The sequence below is a fragment of the Pleurodeles waltl genome, chromosome 9 (genome assembly GCF_031143425.1).
Source record: "Pleurodeles waltl isolate 20211129_DDA chromosome 9, aPleWal1.hap1.20221129, whole genome shotgun sequence".
In the NCBI taxonomy this organism is placed as follows: domain Eukaryota; kingdom Metazoa; phylum Chordata; class Amphibia; order Caudata; family Salamandridae; genus Pleurodeles; species Pleurodeles waltl.
In genome coordinates, this window is record NC_090448.1 from 471,427,724 (window position 1) to 471,453,015 (window position 25,292).

Consider the following 25,292-nt stretch of genomic DNA (forward strand, 5'->3'; position numbering starts at 1 on the left):
AGATTTTGTTTCTGCCATTGGGTCTGAATGCAAAATGGAGTAGCTCCGAAGGACCGCCATAAACTCATCAGATCGTCAAAGGAAAACTCGGGGGAAGACAGGATAAAGACATGGAATAACACCGGAGAGCACAGAACACCACAAGGATCCCGTAACCTGTTTTTTTCCACAGAGAAAAGATCTCGACGCACAAAAAAACATTTGGTTGGAGAATGTAGAGAGGGGGGGCCATGAGGGAAAATGAAGAATACTCCACCATACTTTTTTGCAGAAAGAGCCCACAAGATCTGCAGTATCTGGCTTCCGAGGGAACATAGCGCAAAAGAGTGTGAGGCCTGCATAGAGTTTCAACCAAAACCATGAACATGAGACAAAAACAGACTTGGGCACGTTACACCATGATCAGAGCACAAATGAAACAGCCCTTTCAAAAGGACCTCAGCCTGTTGAGCAACTAAGAGATTGTTGAAGAAGCTCAACTGAGTCAAGGAGGAGAGTCTGATCCCAATGAAGGGGTGATCGACATCTACAGATTGAAGGACACAAGAAAAGCTTTGAAAGAATCCAATCTAAACTTACCAGACGGGACAGTTAGAACATTAATGAAACTAATGAGAACAATGTCATCCTGCATTCCCCACATATCACACTACATATGTGACCGTTCCAGAAATGGTTGCAGAATAAATGGTCACACGCAAAAGGGCGTTGGGAGAATTTAGGTGGTGTCACAGAAAGGAGTCAGAAAGAAATAACATGGCGGACCTCAAATCATGTTCCCATTGGGAAAACTTTTCAAACTAGCATCTCCAACAGTGACCATCACCATAGATGAATCGCACATAGAATGGGCGTCTCACGTGGAAAACCTCAAGGTTATGGGCCTGTGGAGGCCTGATGGAAACAGTCCAACACATAAATCTGATGCAACTCCACACTGTTCCTCGCACTGAATGCCTTTTGTGCTTAGATAATGGGAATAATAGTACCCTTCCAAACTGATAATGCAACCAAAATGTAGACAAATTCAAAAACTCAACCATGACGCTAACTCTAATCGCCTGCTGTGGACTCGACAGACATGCTTCTCGTACCTGGTAGAGATCTCTTAGAAGCCAAAGATAAACCTGTTAGCAGCGCAAGACCTACTCACAATACATGGGGACATGTCTGTCACCCGGAACTAACCTGCCTTAATCTACTGGCCTGTGTCCTGAGTACTTTGAATTTTGACACCTCGGCCTCCCCCAATGAACCATGGAAATCCTCAAAGAGGCTAAGAGACCAATTATGTACAAGTGCTACACTGCAAAGTGGAAAAGATATATCAACGGTTGCTTAAAACGAGGACTCATGAACCTCAAAATGGAAAACACCATGGTCCTGACATATCTGACCCACTTGCCTGATGTAAGCTTAACATGAGCATCACGCTCCACCACTGTAGGGTACACTAAGGGCCTCAACTGGAAAAGTTTCTTTACACTAACAGTCAAAACAAAATTCCTAGAAGGAGCACAAAACGTACTCACAGCCATGTTGAACCTAAGCATAGCTCTCACCCAACAAATGAGAGAACCATTGGAGCTCCTACACAATGCTGAACCAAAGTTTCTAACTTTGAAGATAGTGTTTTTAGTAGCTATCACTGCACTGCATAGGGTCTGCAGGCTACAAGCGCTCAATATTCTGGTACCATACTTTCCAATTCATAAGGTCAGAGCGGTCATGAAGCGAACCCCACAATTCAAATTTGCTACAACAGTGGGAAAATCGCTAAAAGGCAAACCAAAAACATACTTCATCAATGACACTTGGCAGCTACTTAGACCTCCTAACATAATTTCACAAAACTCTACCATGTAGACATACAGTAAACAGAGAAACCCAGGTACATAAAGTGCTAAAATAATGTTAGTACATTTGAACTAATTTCTATTTAGCCTCCCTAAGCAGACAGATACTGCTACAATATAAATGAACAACATCTACATCCAGAAAAGATTCACACTGGAAAACAAAATGGCTTCTTACCTGCAGGAGTCGTTTTGCAGCTTGAAGAATTTTCTGAATTCAAATGTGACCCTCCCAACTCACAAGAAATGAAAAGGAGCTCAAACAGACCATTACCAGAAACCGACAGCAACAAATAAGAACAACAAAGTTTAGATATCTGCAGGTCACAGGAGAAAACAATAATCTAAAGATAGCAGTCACATCCAGGAAATGTAGGTTCTGATGTCACAGGGGATGGACATACCATTGAATGATGATTGACAAGACCCACAGAAAAAAGAGAGAAAGAAAAGGCAACATTCCAGACCCATCTACTAGATGTCGGAATATTGCACAGCATGTGAATTCAGAATTTTTTTTTGTGCTGCATAACTACTACAGCCAAGTAACCATTTTATTATACCTCCATGACAGTGGTTCCCAACCTGTGGTCAGGGGACCTCTAGGGGTCACGGATGCCTCCTCAGGGGGTCCGCGACTACTTGGAAAATTTAATAATATTAACAGATTAGGTCCCCAGCTTTCAGTAATGACTCATTTGGGCGGGGGGGTTAGGGGAGATTGGGGTTCCTGGATTCCAATAATGATTCAGTGGGGGTCCCCGGGATCCAGTAATGTTAAAGTGAAGGTCCACAGAAATCAAAAGGTTGGAAACCACTGTTCTATGGTATTGGGTTGTATTTTTATTTTTGTAGTCATGTTGTGGGTTTATTGTCTTGTTGCTATGTTGTGGCTATGTTATGGTATTGTAGGGTTTGTGTTTTTGAGTTGGTGCGGTAGTTGTAGATCTAATCGTTTAACTACTGTGGGGTATGAGTGCTAGTTTTTGATAGTATGTTATTATGATGTTCCAGTCTTATGGCTGTCATTCGAGTGTTGCTGTGGTATATTAGTGTAGAAATTATTTGATTGTAGAGTTCTTTTCTATTTTAATATCTGATAGAGACTTCTAGTTGCAGATTCCTTACCTTAGAATTTTCCCCCCAGGTGTCAGACTGGATCCAAAAATGTTTCTTCGAGCAATACCCTTGCGCGTCGATAGGTGGCGTTGGTCGCCTCCGTAGGCATCGTGGTCGCCGTGATTACGTCGGGAGTAGTATATAGATGTGACATCAGTTCTTTTCTTTCCGCGACACGTACTGATCCGAAGAAGAGCTACCCTCGGCAATTTTTTGGCCCGAATTCAACTGTTTTGTCTAATTTTTTGTGTGCGAACTATGGTGCGTCGAGGATGTCCCCGAAGACCGGGTTCAAGCCTTGTGAGGACTGCCATCGGACGATGTTGGATCATCATCGCGTTTGTCTGTGGTGCCTCGAGCCCGACCACGACCCGAAGTTGTGCTCCGAGTGTAGGGCCATGCACCCAAAGGCTTTGAGGGAGGGGTCCCTAAAGCTAATGGCGGCCCGGCACTCGACTCCGCATAGGTCCCGGTCTCACTCAAGAGCAAGGTCTTGAGATTGGTCGCAGAGTCACCACCACTCGTCTTCTTCTAAATCCTCGGGTCAAGGTAAGAAGAAGTCGAAGAAGTCCCATCGCTCTCCGACTTTGCCCTGTTGCTCGGCCGACGCGGGAAGAGCATCCACACACTAGGCCTCTGTCCTCGGAGCCTGCGTCTGGGTCGACTCCGCGCTTCCCCGCGTTTCTCAGAGCCGGAGCGACCCCACCCAACTAAAAGAGTTTTACAATGTCATATGCCTCATTTTTGGGCAGGCCGACCCCGATGCGGCACCTTTGGGCCTAAGGGGTTTGGCTAAGGGGCCTTCAGGTTCTGCGCTGGCGGCTTTGGCCCTGCCACCGAGGTCACCTCTGGATCCGCATCGGTTGCACCCTCGAAACCTTCCCCTGTGCCAGGTCGATTATCGACACTCCCGACATCGGTGGTGCCCACCATCGATGTTGACCCAATTCTTATCCCCGACAACTCGGAGTCGGGGCGGCGTCGACAGACGCTGCCTTCGGCTTCGGTGGTGTCTATTCGCCCCAGCTCGGATTCAGACCCTTTTTCCTACAGGTACGAATATGGGGAGGAATTGGAGGGGTCCCTGGACCCTTATGAATACCAGAATGACCCTGCTATGGACTGGGCACAGGATTTGGGCGAAGCCAGTGGTCTGGATACTTCTCCTGATGCTAGCATGCTGTCTCCTCCTACCGTGGCTAAGACAGAGGGAGCAACTTATGGTATGGTGGTCAGTAGGGCAGCTGAAGTCCTCGGCCTTGAGCTGCCTACTGTAGAGGTCAGGTCTAATCTCCTGACGGAGGTGCTTCAGCCTGTGGCTTCTACTTCAGAACCCCTTTTACCATTCAATAAGGCCCTCACGATGTCCTTTTGGGTCACGTGTTCCAAACCCAACCCAGGGGCTCCTGTGAACAGGACTATCGCATGCTGCCATCAGCCTGCTCTGAACGACCCAAAATTCCTTTCTCAACACCCCATCGGGGCTCCATATAGATCTGCTGGGTTCTGGGTGATCAGGCTTGTGTTAAAAGCATTCCTTCCCTCTCTCAAAGGGAAAGTGGTGCAGGTGTTCATGGACAATACTACTGCCATGTGGTACTCCAACAAACAGGGCAGTGTAGGGTCCTGGACCTTTTGTTAGTAAGCACTACACCTCTGGACATGGCTGGAACATCAGGGCATTACCCTGATGGTTCAACATCTGGCGGGCTCCCTCAGCGCCAGAGCAGACTAACTCAGCCGTCGACGCACAGTTGATCACGAATGGCGTCTCCATCCGGAGGTGGCACAAGGTCTCTTTCAGCAGTGGGGAGAGCCTTGGTTAGATCTGTTCGCCTCCACAGAGAACGCGCAATGTCAGCTGTTTTCCGCGTTGGAGTTTCCAAGGCGGCACTTGCTCGGAGATGCTTTTCGTCTCCAGTGGAATTCCGGCCTCCTTTACGTCTTCCCCCCCCCCCCTTATCCCTCTTCTTCCCAGAGTTCTCAAGAAAATCAAGAACGACCGGGCCCAAGTCATCTTGGTGGCTCCGGACTGGGCTCGAAGAGTGTGGTATCCAGAGCTATTGAGCATGTCCATCGATCGTCCAGTCATACTGCCTCTTCGGGCAGATCTTCTGTCGCAACAACAGGGGACGGTTCTGCACCCGAACCTGTCCAACCTCCGCCTTCATGCATGGAGATTGAGCGGCAACAGTTGATGGCTTTCACCCTTCCACCCGAAGTCTGCAATGTTATCTTGGGAGCCAGGCATCCATCGACTAAAACTGTATATGCCTGTAAAAAATATATTATAAATTTGTGGCATTGTGTACCAATAAATCTGTTGATCCCCTTTCTGCCCCTCTGTCAGAGGTTCTTCTGTTCATTCTTTCTTTAGCCCAGCAGGGCTCTGCTTTGGGCACCCTTAAAGGGTATTTATCTGCCATTTCCACCTTTCTTAGACACCCTGATCAGCCCTCACTCTTTAAATCTCCTATTGTGAGTAGGTTCCTAAAAGGGCTCACCCCTTTATTTCCTCCCACTCCATTTATCATGCCTCAGTGGGACCTTAATCTTGGACTTACTTATTTGATGTGTACCCCCTTTGAGCCAATGCGTAATTGTCCCTTGCAGCTCCTCACCTTCAAAACTGTCTTTCTGGTCGCTATCACCTCTGCTTGGAGGGTGAGAGCTTCAGGCCCTTTTCTCAAAACCTCCATACTTGTCTGTACATCTTGACAAGGTAGTGCTACGCACTAGAGCTTCCTTCCTTCCTAAGGTGGTTACACCATTTCATGTAGGCCAGTCCATCACTTTGCCTACCTTCTATGCACCCCCACATCCTTCCCATGAGGAGGAGAGACTCCACCGTCTGGACCCAAAAAGAGCGTTGGCGTTCTACCTCAATCGTACTAAAGATTTCCGGGTGGACGATCAACTCTTCGTTGGCTATGTGGGTGTGAAAAAAGGGAAAGTGGTGTAAAAGCGTACCATCTCTCGATGGGTGCTTCTTTGCATCACAATATGCAACGCTTTGGCTAAGAAGCAACCTCCTGAAGGCTTGCGTGCTCATTCCACCCGAGCAACTGCTGCTTCCACTGCGTTAGCACGCGGAGTTCCTGTCCTGGATATCTGTCAGGCAGCTGCGTGGGCATCCCTGCACACGTTTGGTAAGCATTACTGCCTGGATAGTCATGTCCTTGGAGGCGGCTACTTTAGTCGTTCGGTCCTGCAGGACTTTCTAGCATGAACTTAGTTCGCAGTACACCACTGACGATGGCATTGCTTGGGTATCTGTTCTGAGGTAAGGAATCTGCAACTAGACGTCTCTATCAGATGTACAAGTTGCTTAAATTCGGTAACAAATTTTCTGGGAGAGACATATTCTAGTTGCAGATTCTTTACCGCCCACCCATCCTCCCTGCTTGCGAACTGATTTGTAGGGACAGGGATTCCCCTTTTCAGGTCCTTCTCTCTGGTGCACCAATCTGTGTTCTTAGCAGCTCTGCGCTCTGGTGTGGAAAGTCGTTCAAAGACACTAACGTCACTGCGCGAGGGCGGCATCTATGTACTACTCCCGAAATCATTACGGCGACCACGACGCCTACGATGCCTGTGGAGTCGTCCGACGCCACCTACTGGCACAAGGGTATTGCTTGAAGAAAAATCTCCGGATCCAGTCTGATGCCTGGGGGAAAATTCTAAGGTAAGGAATCTGCAACTAGAATATGTCTCTACAAGATATTTCCTTACCGAAGGTAAGTAACTTGTACTTTAAAAACAGAGATAAACATTTTACAAAAAAAGAAATAGGTATGTAGATTTTTTTTCCATGAAAATCAACATTCTACTTAAATGTACTTGGCTCTTTTTTTTTTTTTTTTTTTTTAACCAGCGGAAACCATGTTGTGGAGTTTGATGAATATTTTAACTCTGGTAATACTTTGCAGCATATTGACTATATTAGGCCTTTTGTTTGAGCTCCACTGATTACTGTGATAACAGCACCAAAGTATTCCTACCATCAAACTGTGATGTGTGACTTGTCATTCAGCAGAGTACAGTGAGGTTCCACTGATTAACGTGCCTATAAGCATTTGTAGGTACCAACAAGGACTTTGCAGTTTGGACAATAGTGATTAGTGATTAGCATCCTGGAGGGCATCAACACAGAAAGGAATAAGACAAAAGCTAGTGGCATAACCCAGAACAATCAGACCACCGCAAGATAGCCAGTGCAGTGCTCCAGCTTTGAAGGAGACACTGGTAACCATTTGGTTGGATGAAGGACAGCTCAGTTGGACCGGGTGCTCATAAAAGAATTCTGATGGTGGTTGCACATACAGTTTTGACTGTAATTGTAGCAGTAGGCGGTTGAACTGGATATGAAGGATTATTGTTGTTTTTCATATCCTCTTTGGCCGGTGGGTTGTACTGGTGAACTATTCCCTGGCATATTAGGTGCTTGTGGGTCAGCAGGATAGCCTTCTGGAGTCGACTGTGGTGGGTAACCACCAGACATCTGGTAGCCACTTGAAGCTGGCTGGTAGGGGCTTGGTGCCGTTGGGTATGGTGCTGAAGGATCCTGCATTGTATGTTGAGAGATAGTTCAGTGATTACGTTCATCAGGGTTTCCACCAACACTAAGATCAAGTTTCTTACATGAATGCCAGCAGTCTTAAAGGTCCATGGGTCTCTTGGCGATGGGTTGAAAAGCAGCAGCAGCGCTTGCAGTCCTAGCGGGTCCCAGTGAGCAAAGAAAGCGCAGTTGCACACTCTTATAGGGTTGTAGTTTAGATAGTGTTGTTTCCAGAAAATGGGTGGAGGAAGGGCCTGAGATCAGTGTGGGTCTCCCGCAGGTCTGTGCTCTCCATAGGCTTATTAATGGTAAAGGAGTGTGCAGGCATAAATAAAAAGCACATAGCATTTTGGCTTCTTACCAGTAGTATGTGTTGCACATTTTATGGTAGGTTTGGCCCAATCTAGCACTGTGTACCTTAAAGCACCCTTTCTGATACAGACTTCTAACTTCAGATTCCCCACCATAGACTATTCCTCCAGCATCAGACTGGATTCAGAAAATCTTAAGCAGTACTTCTGTGTGCCAGTAGGTGGCGTTGATCTGCTTGGCACCATCCTTGTAAGTGATGTCCAAGGTGCCTATGTAGGCACCACCCCGGTGTGCTATCATCAGTTCCTTACTTTTGGCACTCAAATCATGGATCTGTAGGGTTACCTCTGTCAAATTTTTGACCATCTTTTTTTTTTTTTTTTTTTTAATCAACTCTTTTTGAGGATTTGGTCCTAGTGTTCTAAGGCCCCGTCCAATAACAAGCTTTAGGGTTGTAAGCCTTGTGGGAAGTGTCACAGACATATAGATGTCTATGCCTGATCCCCATACGGTATGTCTCTGGTGCCTGGGGTCGGGCCACCCCAAGGCCTCCCCAGAGTGCAAGTCAATGCACCCTCAGGTGATCTGCGAGCGAGCAATTACTCTCCTGGCTATGGGAAAGAAAAAAGCTCTGTTCCCAGTCCTGAGGGAAATCTCGAGGCCGCTACTAAGCTAATTCCCACAAACAGTCAACTTTCCACTCATAAATGTCCTCCTCAAAGTCGGGTATGTCCAAGAAACATAAGGAAATTAAGTTGAACTGTTATTTGTGCTTCACGGTCCCCCTCCCGCACAACGGAGCAGGCAGCAGGCCCTAGTCTGTGTTTACCCAAGTTTGCCGGAGCAACTCCCACCCTATTAAAATAATTTTATAATGCAATGAATGTCATCCTTAGGCCTTCGCCTTCTTTTGGCTCCACTGAGTGAGAGGTGCGTCTGCTGGTGCCACAGACTGGTTTGCACCCTGTAAGGAAATGCCTCCTTGGCATGGTTACCCCCTGACTTTTTGCCTTTGCTGATGCCAAGTTATGATTTGAAAGTGTGCTGAGGCCTGCTAACCAGGCCCCAGCACCAGTGTTCTTTCCCTAAACTGTACCTTTGTCTCCACAATTGGCACAACCCTGGTACCCAGGTAAGTCCCTTGTAACTGGTACCCCTGGTACCAAGGGCCCTGATGCCAGGGAAGGTCTCTAAGGGCTGCAACATGTCTTATGCCACCCTGGGGACCCCTCACTCAGCACATACACACTGCTTGCCAGCTTGTGTGTGCTGGTGGGGAGAAAATGACTAAGTCGACATGGCACTCCCCTCAGAGTGCCATACCAACCTCACACTGCCTATGGCATAGATAAGTCACCCCTCTAGCAGGCCTTCCAGCCCTAAGGCAGGGTGCACTATACCACAGGTGAGGGCACAGGTGCATGAGCACTATGCCCCTACAGTGTCTAAGCAAATCCTTAGACATTGTAAGTGCAGGGTAGCCATAAGAGTATATGGTCTGGGAGTCTGTCAAACACGAACTCCACAGCACCATAATGGCTACACTGAAAACTGTGAAGTTTGGTATCAAATGTCTCAGCACAATAAATGCACACTGATGCCAGTGTGCACTTTATTGTAAAAATACACCCAGAGGGCACCTTAGAGATGCCCCCTGAAAACATACTCGACCCCAGTGTGGGCTGACTAGTTTTTGCCAGCATGCCACGCACCAGACATGTTGCTGGCCACATGGGGAGAGTGCCTTTGTCACTCTGTGGCCAGGAACAAAGCCTGTACTGGGTGGAGGTGCTTCTCACCTCCCCCTGCAGGAACTGTAACACCTGGCGGTGAGCCTCAAAGGCTCACCCCCTTTGTTACAGCGCCACAGGGCATCCCAGCTAGTGGAGATGCCCGCCCCCTCCGGCCACTGCCCCCACTTTTGGCGGCAAGGCTGGAGGAGATAATGAGAAAAACAAGGAGGAGTCACCCCCCAGACAGGACAGCCCCTAAGGTGTCCTGAGCTGAGGTGACTCTTACTTTTAGAAATCCTCCATCTTGCAGATGGAGGATTCCCCCAATAGTATTAGGGATGTGCCCCCCCTCCCCACAAGGAGGAGGCACAAAGAGGGTGTAGCCACCCTCAGGGCCGGTAGCCATTGGCTACTGCCCTCCCAGACCTAAACATACCCCTAAATTGAGTATTTAGGGGTTCCCAGAACCGAGGAAGACAGATTCCTGCAACCTAAAGAGGAAGAAGGACTGCTGACCTGAAGCCCTGCAGTGAAGACGGAGACGACAACTGATTTGGCCCCAGCCCCACTGGCCTGTCTCTCTACTTTGAAGAAAACCGCAACAGCGATGCATCCAACAGGGTCCAGCGACCTCTGAAGCCTCAGAGGACTACCCTGCATCTAAAGGACCAAGAAGCTCCTGAGAACAGCGGCCCTGTTCAAGAAACTGCAACTTTTTGAAACAAAGAAGCAACTTTTAAAGACCACACGTTTCCCGCCGGAAGCGTGAGACTTTCCACTCTGCACCTGACGCCCCCGGCTCGACCTGCGGAAAACTAACTCTACAGGGAGGACTCCCCTTCGACTGCCAGCCCGTGAGTAGCCAGAGTTGACCCCCTTGAGCCCCTCACAGCGACGCCTGCAGAGGAAGTCCAGAGGTTCCCCCTGACCGCGACTGCCTGCTTCAAGGAACCCGACGCCTGTAAACCACACTGCACCCGCAGCCCCCAGGACCTGAAGGAACCGAACTCCAATGCAGGAGCGACCCCCAGGCGACCCTCTGCCCAGCCCAGGTGGTGGCTACCCCGAGGAGCCCCCCTTGTGCCTGCCTGCATCGTTGAAGAGACCCCCGGGTCTCTCCATTGATTCCTATTGAAAACCCGACGCCTGTTTGCACTCTGCACCCAGCCGCCCCTCACTGTGCTCCCTTTCAGCCTCACCAGTGCCCCATGGGTGCTCGCAATGACGATGGTTGCAGCTCACCTTCAGAGGTGAAGCTGAAGGTGTGCTCTCCCCAGGCAGTCATCATGCCTTCCAGGCAGCAGTAAGCCTCCTGCATTTACTGGACTTCACTATCACTATGCTGAAGTCCACCTTACTCTGTCTCAGACAATTCCTTTCATTGAAGCTATCATGAATATGGTGCACCTATGGTCTGGAGAGTTCAGGACATTAAGGCTGTGATCCTAATGTTTCATCCTCTATCTTGGACTTCAGGGAGATAGACTCTGAGACTGCTGGGTGTGATAGCCTTCTGCAGCGGGACCTCAAATCCCATTGTGTGCAGCATCAGAGGAATCTCCCCAACTTGGCTCAGATTTCGACAGAGACTGGATAAGATCTGCAGTGGTGAATGACGGACCGCAATCAGACCAGAGACAGACCCCTCTCCCTTCCCCACCCAGAGCTGACAGTGGTGACCGAGGCCAAACTCCTGGGCTGAGGCGGCCACTTGGGAGAGATGGCGGTCATAGGACTCTGGTCTCTGACAAAGTTGCAGTTCCACCTCAAGCTTCTGGAGTTGAGACCGCAAGGCATTGCAGAAACAGACCATCTGTAGACGGACTGTACTCTGCATCAAAATCTGCTACGCACTAGCTAAGAAGACGCTCCTGAGGGCTTGCTGGCCCATTCCGCCAAGGCCACTACTATTGTGATAGCTCACGGGGTACCTGTCTTGTATATCTGCCACGCTGCTACATGGGTATTCCTCCACAGGTTCACAAAGCACTACTACTTGGACAGTCAGGTCCATAGAGACAGGCATTTTGCCTGTTCAGTTGTCCAGGGTGTTCTGGTTTAAACCACTTTGCAGACCCACCTCCAAACAGCTACTGCTTTGGTGTCTGCGATTAGAAGTCTATTTCAGAAGAACAGGTTGCTTACCTTTGGTAAAGCTGTTTCTGGCAGAAACAACCTCAACGTCTTAACAAACCCTCCCATCCTCCCTTCTCTGCTACATGTGTTCTTCTCCCTAACATCCTGTTAAATTCTAGACACTGTTGACGCAATCATTCTGATGTAGCTTCACATTTTTGGCACAGAAGTAGTAATAAAAGGAACTGGTAGCAGCGGGCTAAGGTGACACCTACATTGGCACCGTATGCATCACTTACATTGTGAAGCCAATCAGTGCCACCTCCTGGCACACAGTGGTACTATTCAAGATTTTCCTGATCCAGTCTGATGTCTGGGGAACAATAATAATATAAGTTGAAGAATCTGTGGTTATATAGTCTCTACCCGAAAAAGCATCACCAAAGGGTAAAAAACGTGTTCTTTTGTGTTTAATGCATAGTATCTCTCATGTTTATTTTTCACTCAGGTAAAAAATAAACATTAACAATAAACTGTCATGGGTTGCGATGCAGGCACTCTTCACGTCGCTTAGGGGTGGGCCGAGGCACAGACTTATAAGGAGCAGCAATGCGTGTCATATGTAGTTTCTGTTTGCAAAGTGCATCCAAAACAGAGGAATATTTCCTGAGAGCATATTGAGCAGTATATGGGATAGAGCACCCCACCATGCATTATAAGACTATTTTCAGTCTCTTAGAGGTTCCATGAATATATAGAGGAACAAGGCCGAAGGCAGGATTCTTTGATGAGGTCATGGATCTCAGAGGTGACATGTAAAGGGCGTTTAACGTGCGGCAAAGGGTATTTTGTTAATATACATGTGCACACCATCAGTCTTTACACACACTGCTTAAATCCTTGGTGCCTTTCTCTTTCATATGAAAGAAACACACTGTTTGTAAACATGAAGATTAAAGTAGAAATCTGTAGTGTGAAACTAAACACACCAAAAACCAGCTAATTTGTTTTAAATCTATATTAGAATGAGTTTAATGCAAGTCTCAGAGTTTAGAAAATGTGGTAACTCAGAATGTGTAGAAACATGGCAGAAATTATTTTTCCAGTAATGACCTATAGCGTGGAAACAAACATGTTGCCATGAATATAAACTTTCTACTGTTTATTTTAGAAGAACAAATAAGGTGTAAAAGCTAGCTCTCATTTTCATTGTTTAAACTGCAGCTATATGTATACTGTGACATGCCTTACACATTGGTTGTCATCAGGCATTATGACGTCACAAGTCAACTGTAATAACATTACAGTTGAGCAACTTCATCATTTCGTTATTACAGGTGACTAGAGATTTCACAACTCGACTATAACAAGTAAATTAGAGATGGTCTTTTATGCAGGGACTGCGGGATCCAATGTATTATGATAGCCTAATTTGGTGAGGGTACAACCATGTTTGTAGTACACCTTACCTTAGTAGTTTTATATTCCAGAGTATTAAACAATTGGGGGATGCAGTACATTTTGCGCATGACCTCTGCAATCTGATAGAACCGCCTTTACTTTTTCATCCCACCATACCAATTTCAGGTGTACCTCTTAAGGAGAGCTGTTCTTTTACACATCTTATTTTTCGTAATGAATGTGGAGATTCACAACAAACACACCTTGATGGTTATCTGAATACAAAGACTAGTAGAAGTCTGATAATTTGCAGCTGTTCGAATCCACTATGCAGCCACTTAGAGACAAGACTGCTTCAACGACAATCACTACTCTTACTTGGAAAAATCGTATATAGTACCATTGGGGTCACTGAGGTTTGACACAAAATATTACATTGATGCAACTTACATCTATGATTTCCAATGGCTTAACGCACGTCTGAGAATACTTGGTGTCATTAGTTATGAGTGATCTTATCCACTCAGTCAGTGAGTGATTTTTTTTTTTGTGCATAAGGTTTTCTTTAGAGGATCACCCCTGAATGATTTTTATTACAATGAGATTGCTCTGTTACCTCACAAAATATTCTTTCACCTGGAAAATATATTGGACATCTTGGGTATTTCTGGAAATGCATCTCTGTTATCGCTAGTTTCCTTGAATACCAGATTATAATTTAGGGGCTGACCCTGCAAGACTACAGAAGTCAACAAAAGAGTTCCTGAAACACAATAATTTACCATTATGGTAGAAGCCTCCCATGTATCTGGTGCACCACCTTCCAGCATGCAGTGTTTATTGCTCCCACTGCTTTGTGAAAATTGTGGAGTCCATATATGGAGGTTGTTGCCATGTAGAGAGTATAATACATGTTGTGTATTAATTGTTTTAGCATAGTCAATATGCTGAGCACCTGTGCAAAATGATAAATGAATCAGTAGCATGTGAGCTTATTGAACCACCTGGAGTTGATCAAATCCTTGGAGAGAGTAACTTCAGTACTACAACAACAGTGATTTACTGAAAGCGAATATTGGAGGCTAGCACTCATCTTCACAGAACAAGGTCAGTGGAAGATGAGTGCTTACCTATTAATTCAATCAGACATGATTTGTTGCTGTTTACTGTTTTCTCACAAATTAATTTCTTATAGAGAAATTTGTCTTTACCTCTATATGCCCCTCAGATATGTCAGACGATAGAAAAAAAGGCTTATTGATACATTAACTTGCTAGGCTTAAAAATATAGACTACATTTAGTTATAAAGTAATCAGTCATTTGTTGACATGCTTAGCTGCCACAATCATTGATGTAATACTGTACTTACTTCTTGTTGCTTGTATTTTAAAGTTGCAACACACATATTGACCTAGTGTGGTTCTGTTCATACCAGGTTGCAGTTCCTCTCATGTAACATTATACACAGAGTATGGCATTGACGTCTTTGATGTTTACAGCATGGAATGGGTTCAAACCATTGGCCTCAGGCGGGTAAGTACCTCTGAAGTTTTCTATAATGTATTGAATGATTCCTTTTCAAATGTGCACAACAGAAAACCTTTTCTTGGTTTCCTTGATCCACCCAGATTAAACCATTGAATGTGGAAGGCACACTGAACCTGCTAAATTCGGAACCACCGCGACTGTTATATTTGAAGAACATGTTCTCAGGTTAGTGTGCAAATATTTTTTTGTATCTAAGGGATAGTAATCTGAGAAAGATATACTGGAAGGAATAACCTTTAAGTTTATTTTATTTGTGAATAAACTCTACCTGATACCTTCAATACATTATTCCTTCAACATTTTCTAGAAAAGGAGTATAGATTACTGTTGTGAGTTATTTTTATTGGCACCAAAACCAAAAAGAAGAAAAGAAAGCTTGGTTTCATTGTGTGTTTAATTGTTCATAATGCTGCTACAATACTGCTAAATGTGTGCACATATATATATGTACATATATATATATATATGTGTTCAGTGGCATGTGTAGCTGCAGATACACATGCTGTGCATTATCCTGCCATCTAGTGTTGGGCTCGGAGTGTTACAAGTTGTTTTTCTTCGAAGAAGTCTTTTCGAGTCACAAGACCGAGGGACTCCTCCCTTTCGGCTCCATTGCGCATGGGCGTCGACTCCATCTTAGATTGGTTTCTTTCCGCCATCGGGTTCGGACGTGTTCCTCTTCGCTCCGTATTTCGAATCGGGAAAGTTAGCTAAATATCAAAAATTCAACGGTATTGTTCACGCTCGGTACCGGTTTAGTGTTAGCGTATCGACACCGACACTAGAAGCGCTCCGGCAGCCCTTCGGGGCTTCCGCTCTTCAGCGGGGCTGGTCGGCCCGACCGCATCCATCATCGAAACTAATGGACCAGACGCCCTTCCGCTTCTGTCCGAAGTGCCACTCGAAGTATCCCTATGCAGACCAAGACGTTTCGATAAAAAAAGACCCTACGTGATCGAAGAGCGAAAATACTTCAAATGGCGTTGACACCAAGAGGACAACTCGACGTCGAAGAGGAGGAAAGAATTTCCATCCAGGGGACGGACTGTGAGAAAGTAGCCTCTTTCTAGCCTTGTTACCCCCACTTTAGGCCTGTTTGTGAGTGTATGTCAGGGTGTTTTCACTGTCTCACTGGGATCCTGCCAGCCAGGGCCCAGTGCTCATAGTGAAAACCCTATGTTTTCAGTGTGTTTGTTATGTGTCACTGGGACCCTGCTAGTCAGGACCCCAGTGCTCATAAGTTTGTGGCCTATATGTATGTGTTCCCTGTGTGGTGCCTAACTGTCTCACTGAGGCTCTGCTAACCATGCTCTCTCATTTCTTTCCAAATTGTCACTAACAGGCTAGTGACCAATTTTACCAATTTACATTGGCTTACTGGAACACCCTTATAATTCCCTAGTATATGGTACTGAGGTACCCAGGGTATTGGGGTTCCAGGAGATCCCTATGGGCTGCAGCATTTCTTTTGCCACCCATAGGGAGCTCTGACAATTCTTACACTGCAGCCTGAGTGAAATAACGTCCACGTTATTTCACAGCCATTTTACACTGCACTTAAGTAACTTATAAGTCACCTATATGTCTAACCTTTACCTGGTAAAGGTTAGGTGCAAAGTTACTTAGTGTGAGGGCACCCTGGCACTAGCCTAGGTGCCCCCACATTGTTCAGAGCCAATTCCCTGAACTTTGTGAGTGCGGGGACACCATTACACGCGTGCACTACATATAGGTCACTACCTATATGTAGCTTCACAATGGTAACTCCGGATATGGCCATGTAACATGTCTATGATCATGGAATTGCCCCCTCTATACCATCCTGGCATAGTTGGCACAATCCCATGATCCCAGTGGTCTGTAGCACAGACCCTGGTACTGCCAAACTGCCCTTCCTGGGGTTTCACTGCAGCTGCTGCTGCTGCCAACCCCTCAGACAGGCATTTGCCCTCCTGGGGTCCAGCCAGGCCTGGCCCAGGATGGCAGAACAAAGGACTTCCTCTGAGAGAGGGTGTTACACCCTCTCCCTTTGGAAAATGGTGTGAAGGCAGGGGAGGAGTAGCCTCCCCCAGCCTCTGGAAATGCTTTGTTGGGCACAGATGTGCCCAATTCTGCATAAGCCAGTCTACACCGGTTCAGGGGACCCCTTAGCCCTGCTCTGGCGCGAAACTGGACAAAGGAAAGGGGAGTGACCACTCCCCTGACCTGCACCTCCCCTGGGAGGTGTCCAGAGCTCCTCCAGTGTGCTCCAGACCTCTGCCATCTTGGAAACAGAGGTGCTGCTGGCACACTGGACTGCTCTGAGTGGCCAGTGCCACCAGGTGACGTCAGAGACTCCTTCTGATAGGCTCCTTCAGGTGTTAGTAGCCTATCCTCTCTCCTAGGTAGCCAAACCCTCTTTTCTGGCTATTTAGGGTCTCTGTCTCTGGGGAAACTTTAGATAACGAATGCATGAGCTCAGCCGAGTTCCTCTGCATCTCTCTCTTCACCTTCTGATAAGGAATCGACTGCTGACCGCGCTGGAAGCCTGCAAACCTGCAACATAGTAGCAAAGACGACTACTGCAACTCTGTAACGCTGATCCTGCCGCCTTCTCGACTGTTTTCCTGCTTGTGCATGCTGTGGGGGTAGTCTGCCTCCTCTCTGCACCAGAAGCTCCGAAGAAATCTCCCGTGGGTTGACGGAATCTTCCCCCTGCAACCGCAGGCACCAAAAAGCTGCATTACCGGTCCCTTGGGTCTCCTCTCAGCACGACGAGCGAGGTCCCTCGAATCCAGCGACTCTGTCCAAGTGACCCCCACAGTCCAGTGACTCTTCAGTCCAAGTTTGGTGGAGGTAAGTCCTTGCCTCACCTCGCTGGGCTGCATTGCTGGGAACCGCGACTTTTGCAGCTACTCCGGCCCCTGTGCACTTCCGGCGGAAATCCTTTGTGCACAGCCAAGCCTGGGTCCACGGCACTCTAACCTGCATTGCACGACGTTCTAAGTTGGTCTCCGGCGACGTGGGACTCCTTTGTGCGACTTCGGGTGAGCACCGTTTCACGCATCCTCGTAGTGCCTGTTTCTGGCACTTCTCCGGGTGCTACCTGCTGCTGAGAGGGCTCCTTGTCTTGCTCGACGTCCCCTCTCTGTCCTGGTCCAATTTGCGACCTCCTGGTCCCTCCAGGGCCACAGCAGCGTCCAAAAACACTAACCACACGATTTGCAGCTAGCAAGGCTTGTTGGCGTTCTTTCGGCGGGAAAACACTTCTGCACGACTCTCCACGGCGAGAGGGATCCGTCCACCAAAGGGGAAGTCTCTAGCCCTTTTCGTTCCTGCAGAAATCGCAGCTTCTTCTGTCCAGTAGAAGCTTCTTTGCACCCGCAGCTGGCATTTCCTGGGCATCTGCCCATCTCCGACTTGCTTGTGACTTTTGGACTTGGTCCCCTTGTTCCACAGGTACCCTAGATTGGAAATCCACAGTTGTTGCATTGTTGGTTTGTGTCTTTCCTGCATTATTCCTCTAACACGACTTCTTTGTCCTTAGGGGAACTTTAGTGCACTTTGCACTCACTTTGCAGGGTCTTGGGGAGGGTTATTTTTCTAACTCTCACTATTTTCTAATAGTCCCAGCGACCCTCTACAAGGTCACATAGGTTTGGGGTCCATTCGTGGTTCGTATTCCACTTTTGGAGTATATGGTTTGTGTTGCCCCTATCCCTATGTTTCCCCATTGCATCCTATTGTAACTATACATTGTTTGCACTGTTTTCTAAGACTATACTGCATATTTTTGCTATTGTGTATATATATCTTGTGTATATTTCCTATCCTCTCACTGAGGGTACACTCTAAGATACTTTGGCATATTGTCATAAAAATAAAGTACCTTTATTTTTAGTATAACTGTGTATTGTGTTTTCTTATGATATTGTGCATATGACACTAAGTGGTACTGTAGTAGCTTCACACGTCTCCTAGTTCAGCCTAAGCTGCTCTGCTAAGCTACCATTATCTATCAGCCTAAGCTGCTAGACACCCTATACACTAATAAGGGATAACTGGGCCTGGTGCAAGGTGCAAGTACCCCTTGGTACTCACTACAAGCCAGTCCAGCCTCCTACACGGACTCTGACGAATCCGAAAGCGAACGACCCACGACGGTGCAGAAAACAGTGAGTAAAACTGCCCCGTCCAAAACTCACACAAAGATCGTAAAGGCCAAGGGGATGCCACTGCCAGCAGGCCATGGCTGAACCCATCGAAAAGAAGGTGACCAAACATTGGCACCGAAAATGGCCAAAGATTTGCCGAAGACATCCGACTCCAGTCGAGATTCAGGCACCGAACGATCTCGGCACCGAGAGTTCGACTCACCCAAGGTGAGAAAAGTAATGTCGGAACCGAAAAAGACTTTCTCGGAAGAATCGGTACTGAAAAAAGCGGCTTCGGAGCCGAAAAGAGGCTCTTACACAGAAGAGCAAGGACTTTCCAGCCAAATGCAAAAACACAGATTTGAGCAGGAAATAAGTATGGGGGAACCAGACCATACGCAAAGGAGGTTGCATATCCAGAAAGAGACTGGAAAAATACTAACTCTTCCTCCAATCAAAACCAAAAGAAAGCTGGCATTTCAAGAGTCAGAAATGCAGCCAAAGGCGAAAGTGGCCAGAGATAAAACCCCACCACCGAGGTTTTCGCCACAACTTTCCCCACTACACTCACCACAGCTGCCCCCAGTAACAACACCTCCAATGCAGTCACCTACGCATACAGAGATGACACAGGATAATCCGGATGCATGGGACTTATATGATGCTCCGGTATCAGACAACAGCCCAGATTGTTACCCAACAAGGCCGTCACCCCCAGAGGACAGTACTGCATATACGCAGTTACTATCAAGGGCAGCTACGTTCCACAATGTAGCAATGCATTCAGAGCCAATAGAGGATGATTTCCTGTTCAGCACCTTGGCATCCACCCACACATCCTACCAGGGTCTTCCAATGCTCCCGGGCATGCTCAAGCATGCAAAACAGGTATTCCAGGAGCCAGTGAAAGGAAGGGCTATCACGCCTAGGGTGGACAAAAAATTCAAGCCTCCCCCAACGGACCCTGTGTTTATAACACAGCAACTTACACCAGACTCGGTGGTTGTAGGAGCAGCAAGAAAGAGAGCAAACTCTCAATCATCAGGAGACGCTCCACCGCCTGACAAAGAGAGTAGGAAGTTTGATGCAGCGGGCAAACGAGTGGCAGCACAGGCAGCCAATCAATGGCGGATTGCAAACTCGCAAGCCCTACTGGCTCGCTACGACAGGGCACACTGGGACGAGATGCAACATATTATACAACACTTGCCCAAAAAACACCAGAAACGTGCCCAAGAGGTTGTGGAAGAAGGACAAGCAATATCCAACAACCAAATAAGGTCCGCATTAGACTCGGCAGACACAGCAGCACGAACAGTCAACACTGTGGTAACCATTCGCAGGCATGCATGGTTACGAAGCTCAGGATTCAAGCCAGAAATCCAACAAGCTGTGTTAAACATGCCTTTTAACCAAAAACAATTGTTTGGGCCGGAGGTGGACACAGCAATTGAAAAATTAAAGGAGGACACGGCCAAAGCCATGGGCGCGCTCTACTCCCCACAAAGCAGAGGCACATTTAGAAAGTCACAATTTAGAGGGGGGTTTCGTATGCAAACACCAGAGCCTTCCACCTCGCAAACCAGACCCACCTATCAGGGACAATACCAGAGAGGAGGGTTTCAAGGCTCATATAGAGGTGAACAATTCCCAAGAGCAAGGGGAAAATTCCAAACACCTAAGACAAGTCAAACCAAACAGTGACTTCAATGTCACAAATCCCCAACACTTAACACCAGTTGGGGGGAGACTTACTGCATACTACCAATACTGGACACACATAACTACGGGCGCATGGGTCCTAGCCATTATCCAACATGGTTATTGCATAGAATTCATAACTTTCCCGCCTGATGTGCCCCTAAGGGCACACAATATGTCCAAACAACACTCAGACCTGTTACAACTAGAAGTCCAAGCATTTTTACAAAAACAAGCAATAGAGTTAGTACCCAACCATCAGAAAGGAACAGGTGTCTACTCACTATATTTCATAATTCCAAAGAAAGACAAAACGTTAAGACCCATATTAGACCTCAGAACGCTGAATCTCTTCATCAAGTCGGATCACTTTCACGTGGTAACACTTCAAGACGTGGTTCCCTTACTAAAAAAAGAGGACTACATGTCAACGTTAGATCTCAAGGATGCATACTTTCACATACCCATACATCCTTCTCACAGAAAATACTTAAGGTTTGTAATACACGGCGTGCACTATCAATTCAAAGTGTTACCGTTCGGGATAACAACAGTCCCAAGGGTATTCACAAAATTTCATGCAGTAGTAGCCGCTCACATAAGGAGACAGCACATGCACGTATTTCCATACTTAGACGACTGGTTAATAAAAGCCAGCACTCAACAACCGTGTCTTCTTCACACGCAATACGTTAAAGAAACTCTACAAAAACTAGGATTTTCTATAAATTACCAAAAATCACATCTGCAGCCATCCCAAATACAACAATACTTGGGAGCAACACACAAAAAGCGATTGCCACTCCAAGTCCACAAAGGGTACAAGCGTTCCAAAATATAACATTAAACATACAGCCAAACCAACACTACCAAGTAAGGTTTGTAATGAAACTTCTAGGCATGATGTCTTCATGCATAGCCATTGTCCCAAACGCAAGATTATACATGCGGCCCTTAAAACGGTGCCTAGCAAAACAATGGACACAAGCACAGGGTCAACTCCAAGATCTAGTGTTGGTAGACCGCCAGACACACTTCTCGCTTCAATGGTGGAACCCTATAAATTTAAACCAAGGGCGGCCATTCCAGGACCCAGTGCCTCAAGACGTGAGCACAACAGATGCTTCCATGATGGGGTGGGGAGCACACCTCAACCAGCACAGCATACGGGGACAATGGGACAATCAACAAAAACAACTGCACATAAATCATTTAGCACTGTTGGCAGTGTTTCTAGCATTAAAAGTATTTCAACCACTGATAGCCCACAAACACATTCTTGTCAAAACCGACAACATGACACAAATGTATTACCTCAGCAAACAAGGAGGGACACACTTGTCGCAACTGTGTCTCTTAGCACAGAAAATTTGGCATTGGGCAATTCACAATCACATTCGCCTAATAGCCCAATACATCCCAGGCATTCAGAACCAGTTGGCCGACAATCTCAGTCGAGATCACCAACAAACACACGAATGGGAAATTCATCCCCAGATCCTACAAGGTTACTTTCTACGCTGGGGAACACCAAAAATAGACCTATTCGCAACAAAAGAAAACGCAAAATGCCAAAACTTCGCGTCCAGGTACCCACACCCTCAGTCCAAGGGCAATGCGTTATGGATCAGTTGGTCAGGGATATTTGCTTACGCTTTTCCCCCTCTCCCACTCATTCCTTATCTGGTAAACAAACTAAGTCAAAACAAACTCAAACTAATACTTATAGCACCAACCTGGGCTCGCCAACCGTGGTACAGAACACTGCTAGATTTATCAGTAGTACCTCACATCAAATTACCAAACAGGCCAGATCTGTTAACGCAACACAAACAACAGATCAGACACCCGAATCCAGCATCGCTAAATCTAGCAATCTGGCTCCTGAAATCTTAGAATTTGGACATTTAGACCTTACACAAGAATGTATGGAGGGCATTAAACCAGCTAGAAAACCCACTACAAGACATTGTTATGCAAACAAATGGAAAAGATTTGTTTACTACTACTACTGCCACACTAATCAAATTCAACCAGTACATATGTAAATAAACATTCCTTTACCTCAACTTTGTACATACATCTCTATCCCATTGCATGGACATCTTTGCTATTCTCACTCTATCACTCCTACCTTACCCTCTGCGGGAAAACAATCTAAGATGGAGTCGATGCCCATGCGCAATGGAGCCGAAAGGGGGAGGAGTCACTCGCTCCCGTGACTCAGACTTATTCAAAGAAAAACAACTTGTAACAATCCGAGCCCAACACTAGATGGCAGGAACAGTGCACAGCATGTAAATCTGCAGCAGGAACATGCCACGAACAGATGTACACTGGGTAAGTGACATTTTCCATATATATCTGTTACTTACTGGCAGTTGCCTAGTTTCCATCGCAGAGGCGTTTTTTGACTTGCCTATCTTAGTCCATTTTTCCCCAAAAAATTGACGCTCACTTCAGCTGCTGTCTGGAAAGTTTCGGAAGGATCCATCAAGCAGGGGCTCAGAAAAAGGAGCGGGGAGGGTCCCAAAACACATTTTCCCCATGTAAATTTACATAGGGGTTTTAAACACAACTAAAGCCCGAAGCGCTGGACGCATTTACCCCAAATTTGGCTGAATGCTGGCTCTTGGTCCAAAAAGCACCCTTTTTGTGATTTGATGTGAAGATCATCCGCAGATTCTGAGGAAAAGCAAGGCCCTGATTGGCTGGCTGCAACCTTACAGAAAAGTTGCAGCCGCCATTTTGTTTCTCCCATTGACTGGGGGGTGGGGAAAAACAGTGTAAAAACATATAAGGGGTCAGGATATAGGTGTCCTGACCCCATAGGACACATGGGTGGGGGGGGGGGGGTCCCTTGGGGATCCCTCATGGGCAAAACATTGCCCTTTTTTCATGCGATGAGTGAATCCTCAAATCCTCTGTGGATCCTCCTTGAATCCAGGGGGAAAGCAAGGCCCATATTAGTGTATAAGCTTTATTGTTTAGTTAATTAAAACAATTGCAATATATAAGATCATCGAAAAACAACTATCTTTGATAAAATTATTTGTAAGCGCCCATGCGTTAAAAGCAAAGAATGTTATCAGCAATCGAGCAAAACATTGTAAAAAAAAAAAATGCTGTCATCTAAAAGACTTAAGTTGCCAAGCAAACGAGGAATTTTTAAGACAATAGTCTAAATGCTTGTGCAAAATGCATACAGTTAAAGTTGTGTCAGTAATTCAGCCCTTTTTCAGGAAGAACTATGCAGTTAGAATGTCGTTGGTGGTCAGTCAATGCTTTGCATCAAGGCGGGATTTAATAAATAGCTGGGCAGACCTTCTAATTCGTCAGCTTATGGCCCTCCATACTATCCACTACCATGGTCAAGAAGAGGAACCTCCTTAGCACGGTGACATATTTTGTGCATCTGGCCAGGTCCCAAGCCGCTGAATGTGAGAAGTAGATGTTGAATGCTTCCGGGCATGAGCGCAACCCCCCAGGCCAAGGCTACTTTTTAAATTAATTATCTCCTCTGAGGTTCTAAAGAGGGGCAGCAACAAAGAAGATGTAGCCATTATTTGTTTTTTTTGGTAGGAACAGAGCCTACAGGCTCTTTTGACTCTGTGAAGGGCCCAAGAAGAGTTAAAGTCTTTGGCAGAGCTAACATGCACATGTAGAGAATCTGCAGACTGGTTTCCGCGTTTATCAACTCCAATAAATATGACTGTGGAGCCCCAACCAGATAGAAGCCATTTGAAGCCAGAACTGCAGGTGAGTTTTTCTCTCGAGAGTTCCTTTAGCTGTCTGTTGTCAGTTTTTTCCAGATGTTATATGGATTGCTTCCTGCCAGCTTGATAGTCTCCTATCTTGAAAATCTTCAGTGCATTATTTACTTGTGCATACCAAAGGTTGCCTGGAGTTTCAGAGATACATTTTAAATGGCATTTTAGTGATTGTGTATCTGCCATCCTGACCCTGACGTAGTACTTCAGTATAGATGCTTGGCAGTCTAGGTTCTGAGATACTAATCCCAGCTCTAGTTTTAGCCTGGAGTGTTGGCTGTAGCTTGGACATGTACCATTTTCTTTGTCACCCTACAGTGTGCTTGTTCCAGTGCTGTATCTAGGGATCCATGATATGCCAAGTGGCCATATTGCACGGCAGGAAGGAAAGTTACCTTTGTTACCCTCAGTAGTGGGGCTGCCAATGCGCTTCTTAGTTGTTCAATTGAGCCATATGTGATTTCAGCAGACTTCTTTTTAATTGTGCTTAACTTTAACCCTGCTGTATTGTTTTCACTGAAACACACAAGTAAGTTGTACTTCCTGGCTGTGCCAATACACAGGCTTCCAAGTCACCAGGAAATGTTCTTTTTGTTTTTACACTTTCCAAATATAAGGACTTTGGTTCACTTGAAGTTAGTTGGTGATGTTAGATGCGTTCAGTGAGTTTTGTGCTCGCTGTAAGCTGATTCTTGTGCAGTCGGTAATCACAATGTCATCGGCATATTGGATTTTTTTTTACGCTTGGTGGAACATATCTTTGGCTAGACTAGACCACTGACCTCCACCTTTTTCCTAAATCAGCTGTGTAAAGGTTAGAAAGTAGAGGGGCCAGGACACACCTCTGCTTTAGGCCCTAATTGGTTTCAATTCTCTGAGTCTTCGTACTGGGACCTGTAGTCACACAGACCCATGTATCTGAATACAGTGGGATGATCGCACTTGGAAGCTGTGCGGGGATTTCCCATGCAGACAACTTTCTCCATATAATTTCTCTGTTAGCCCTATCAAATGCCGCACTATAGACCACAAAACAGCAGAATAACCAAAGGCGATTGTGTTTGGCAGCTTGCTGTCTCAGAAA

At 46.3% G+C, this 25,292-nt stretch overlaps 1 protein-coding gene across 1 annotated transcript in view; it reads left to right on the forward strand.

Annotated features, from left to right (window-relative positions):
• The window catches only part of CDC42BPB (CDC42 binding protein kinase beta), a 903,752-nt gene that overhangs the window by 786,176 nt on the left and 92,284 nt on the right, over positions 1-25,292 (forward strand). The window contains exons 31-32 of the mRNA XM_069207298.1: positions 14,492-14,589; positions 14,685-14,769. Of these exons, the coding sequence (XP_069063399.1) occupies positions 14,492-14,589; positions 14,685-14,769 (183 nt within the window). The remainder of the gene's footprint in view (positions 1-14,491; positions 14,590-14,684; positions 14,770-25,292) is intronic.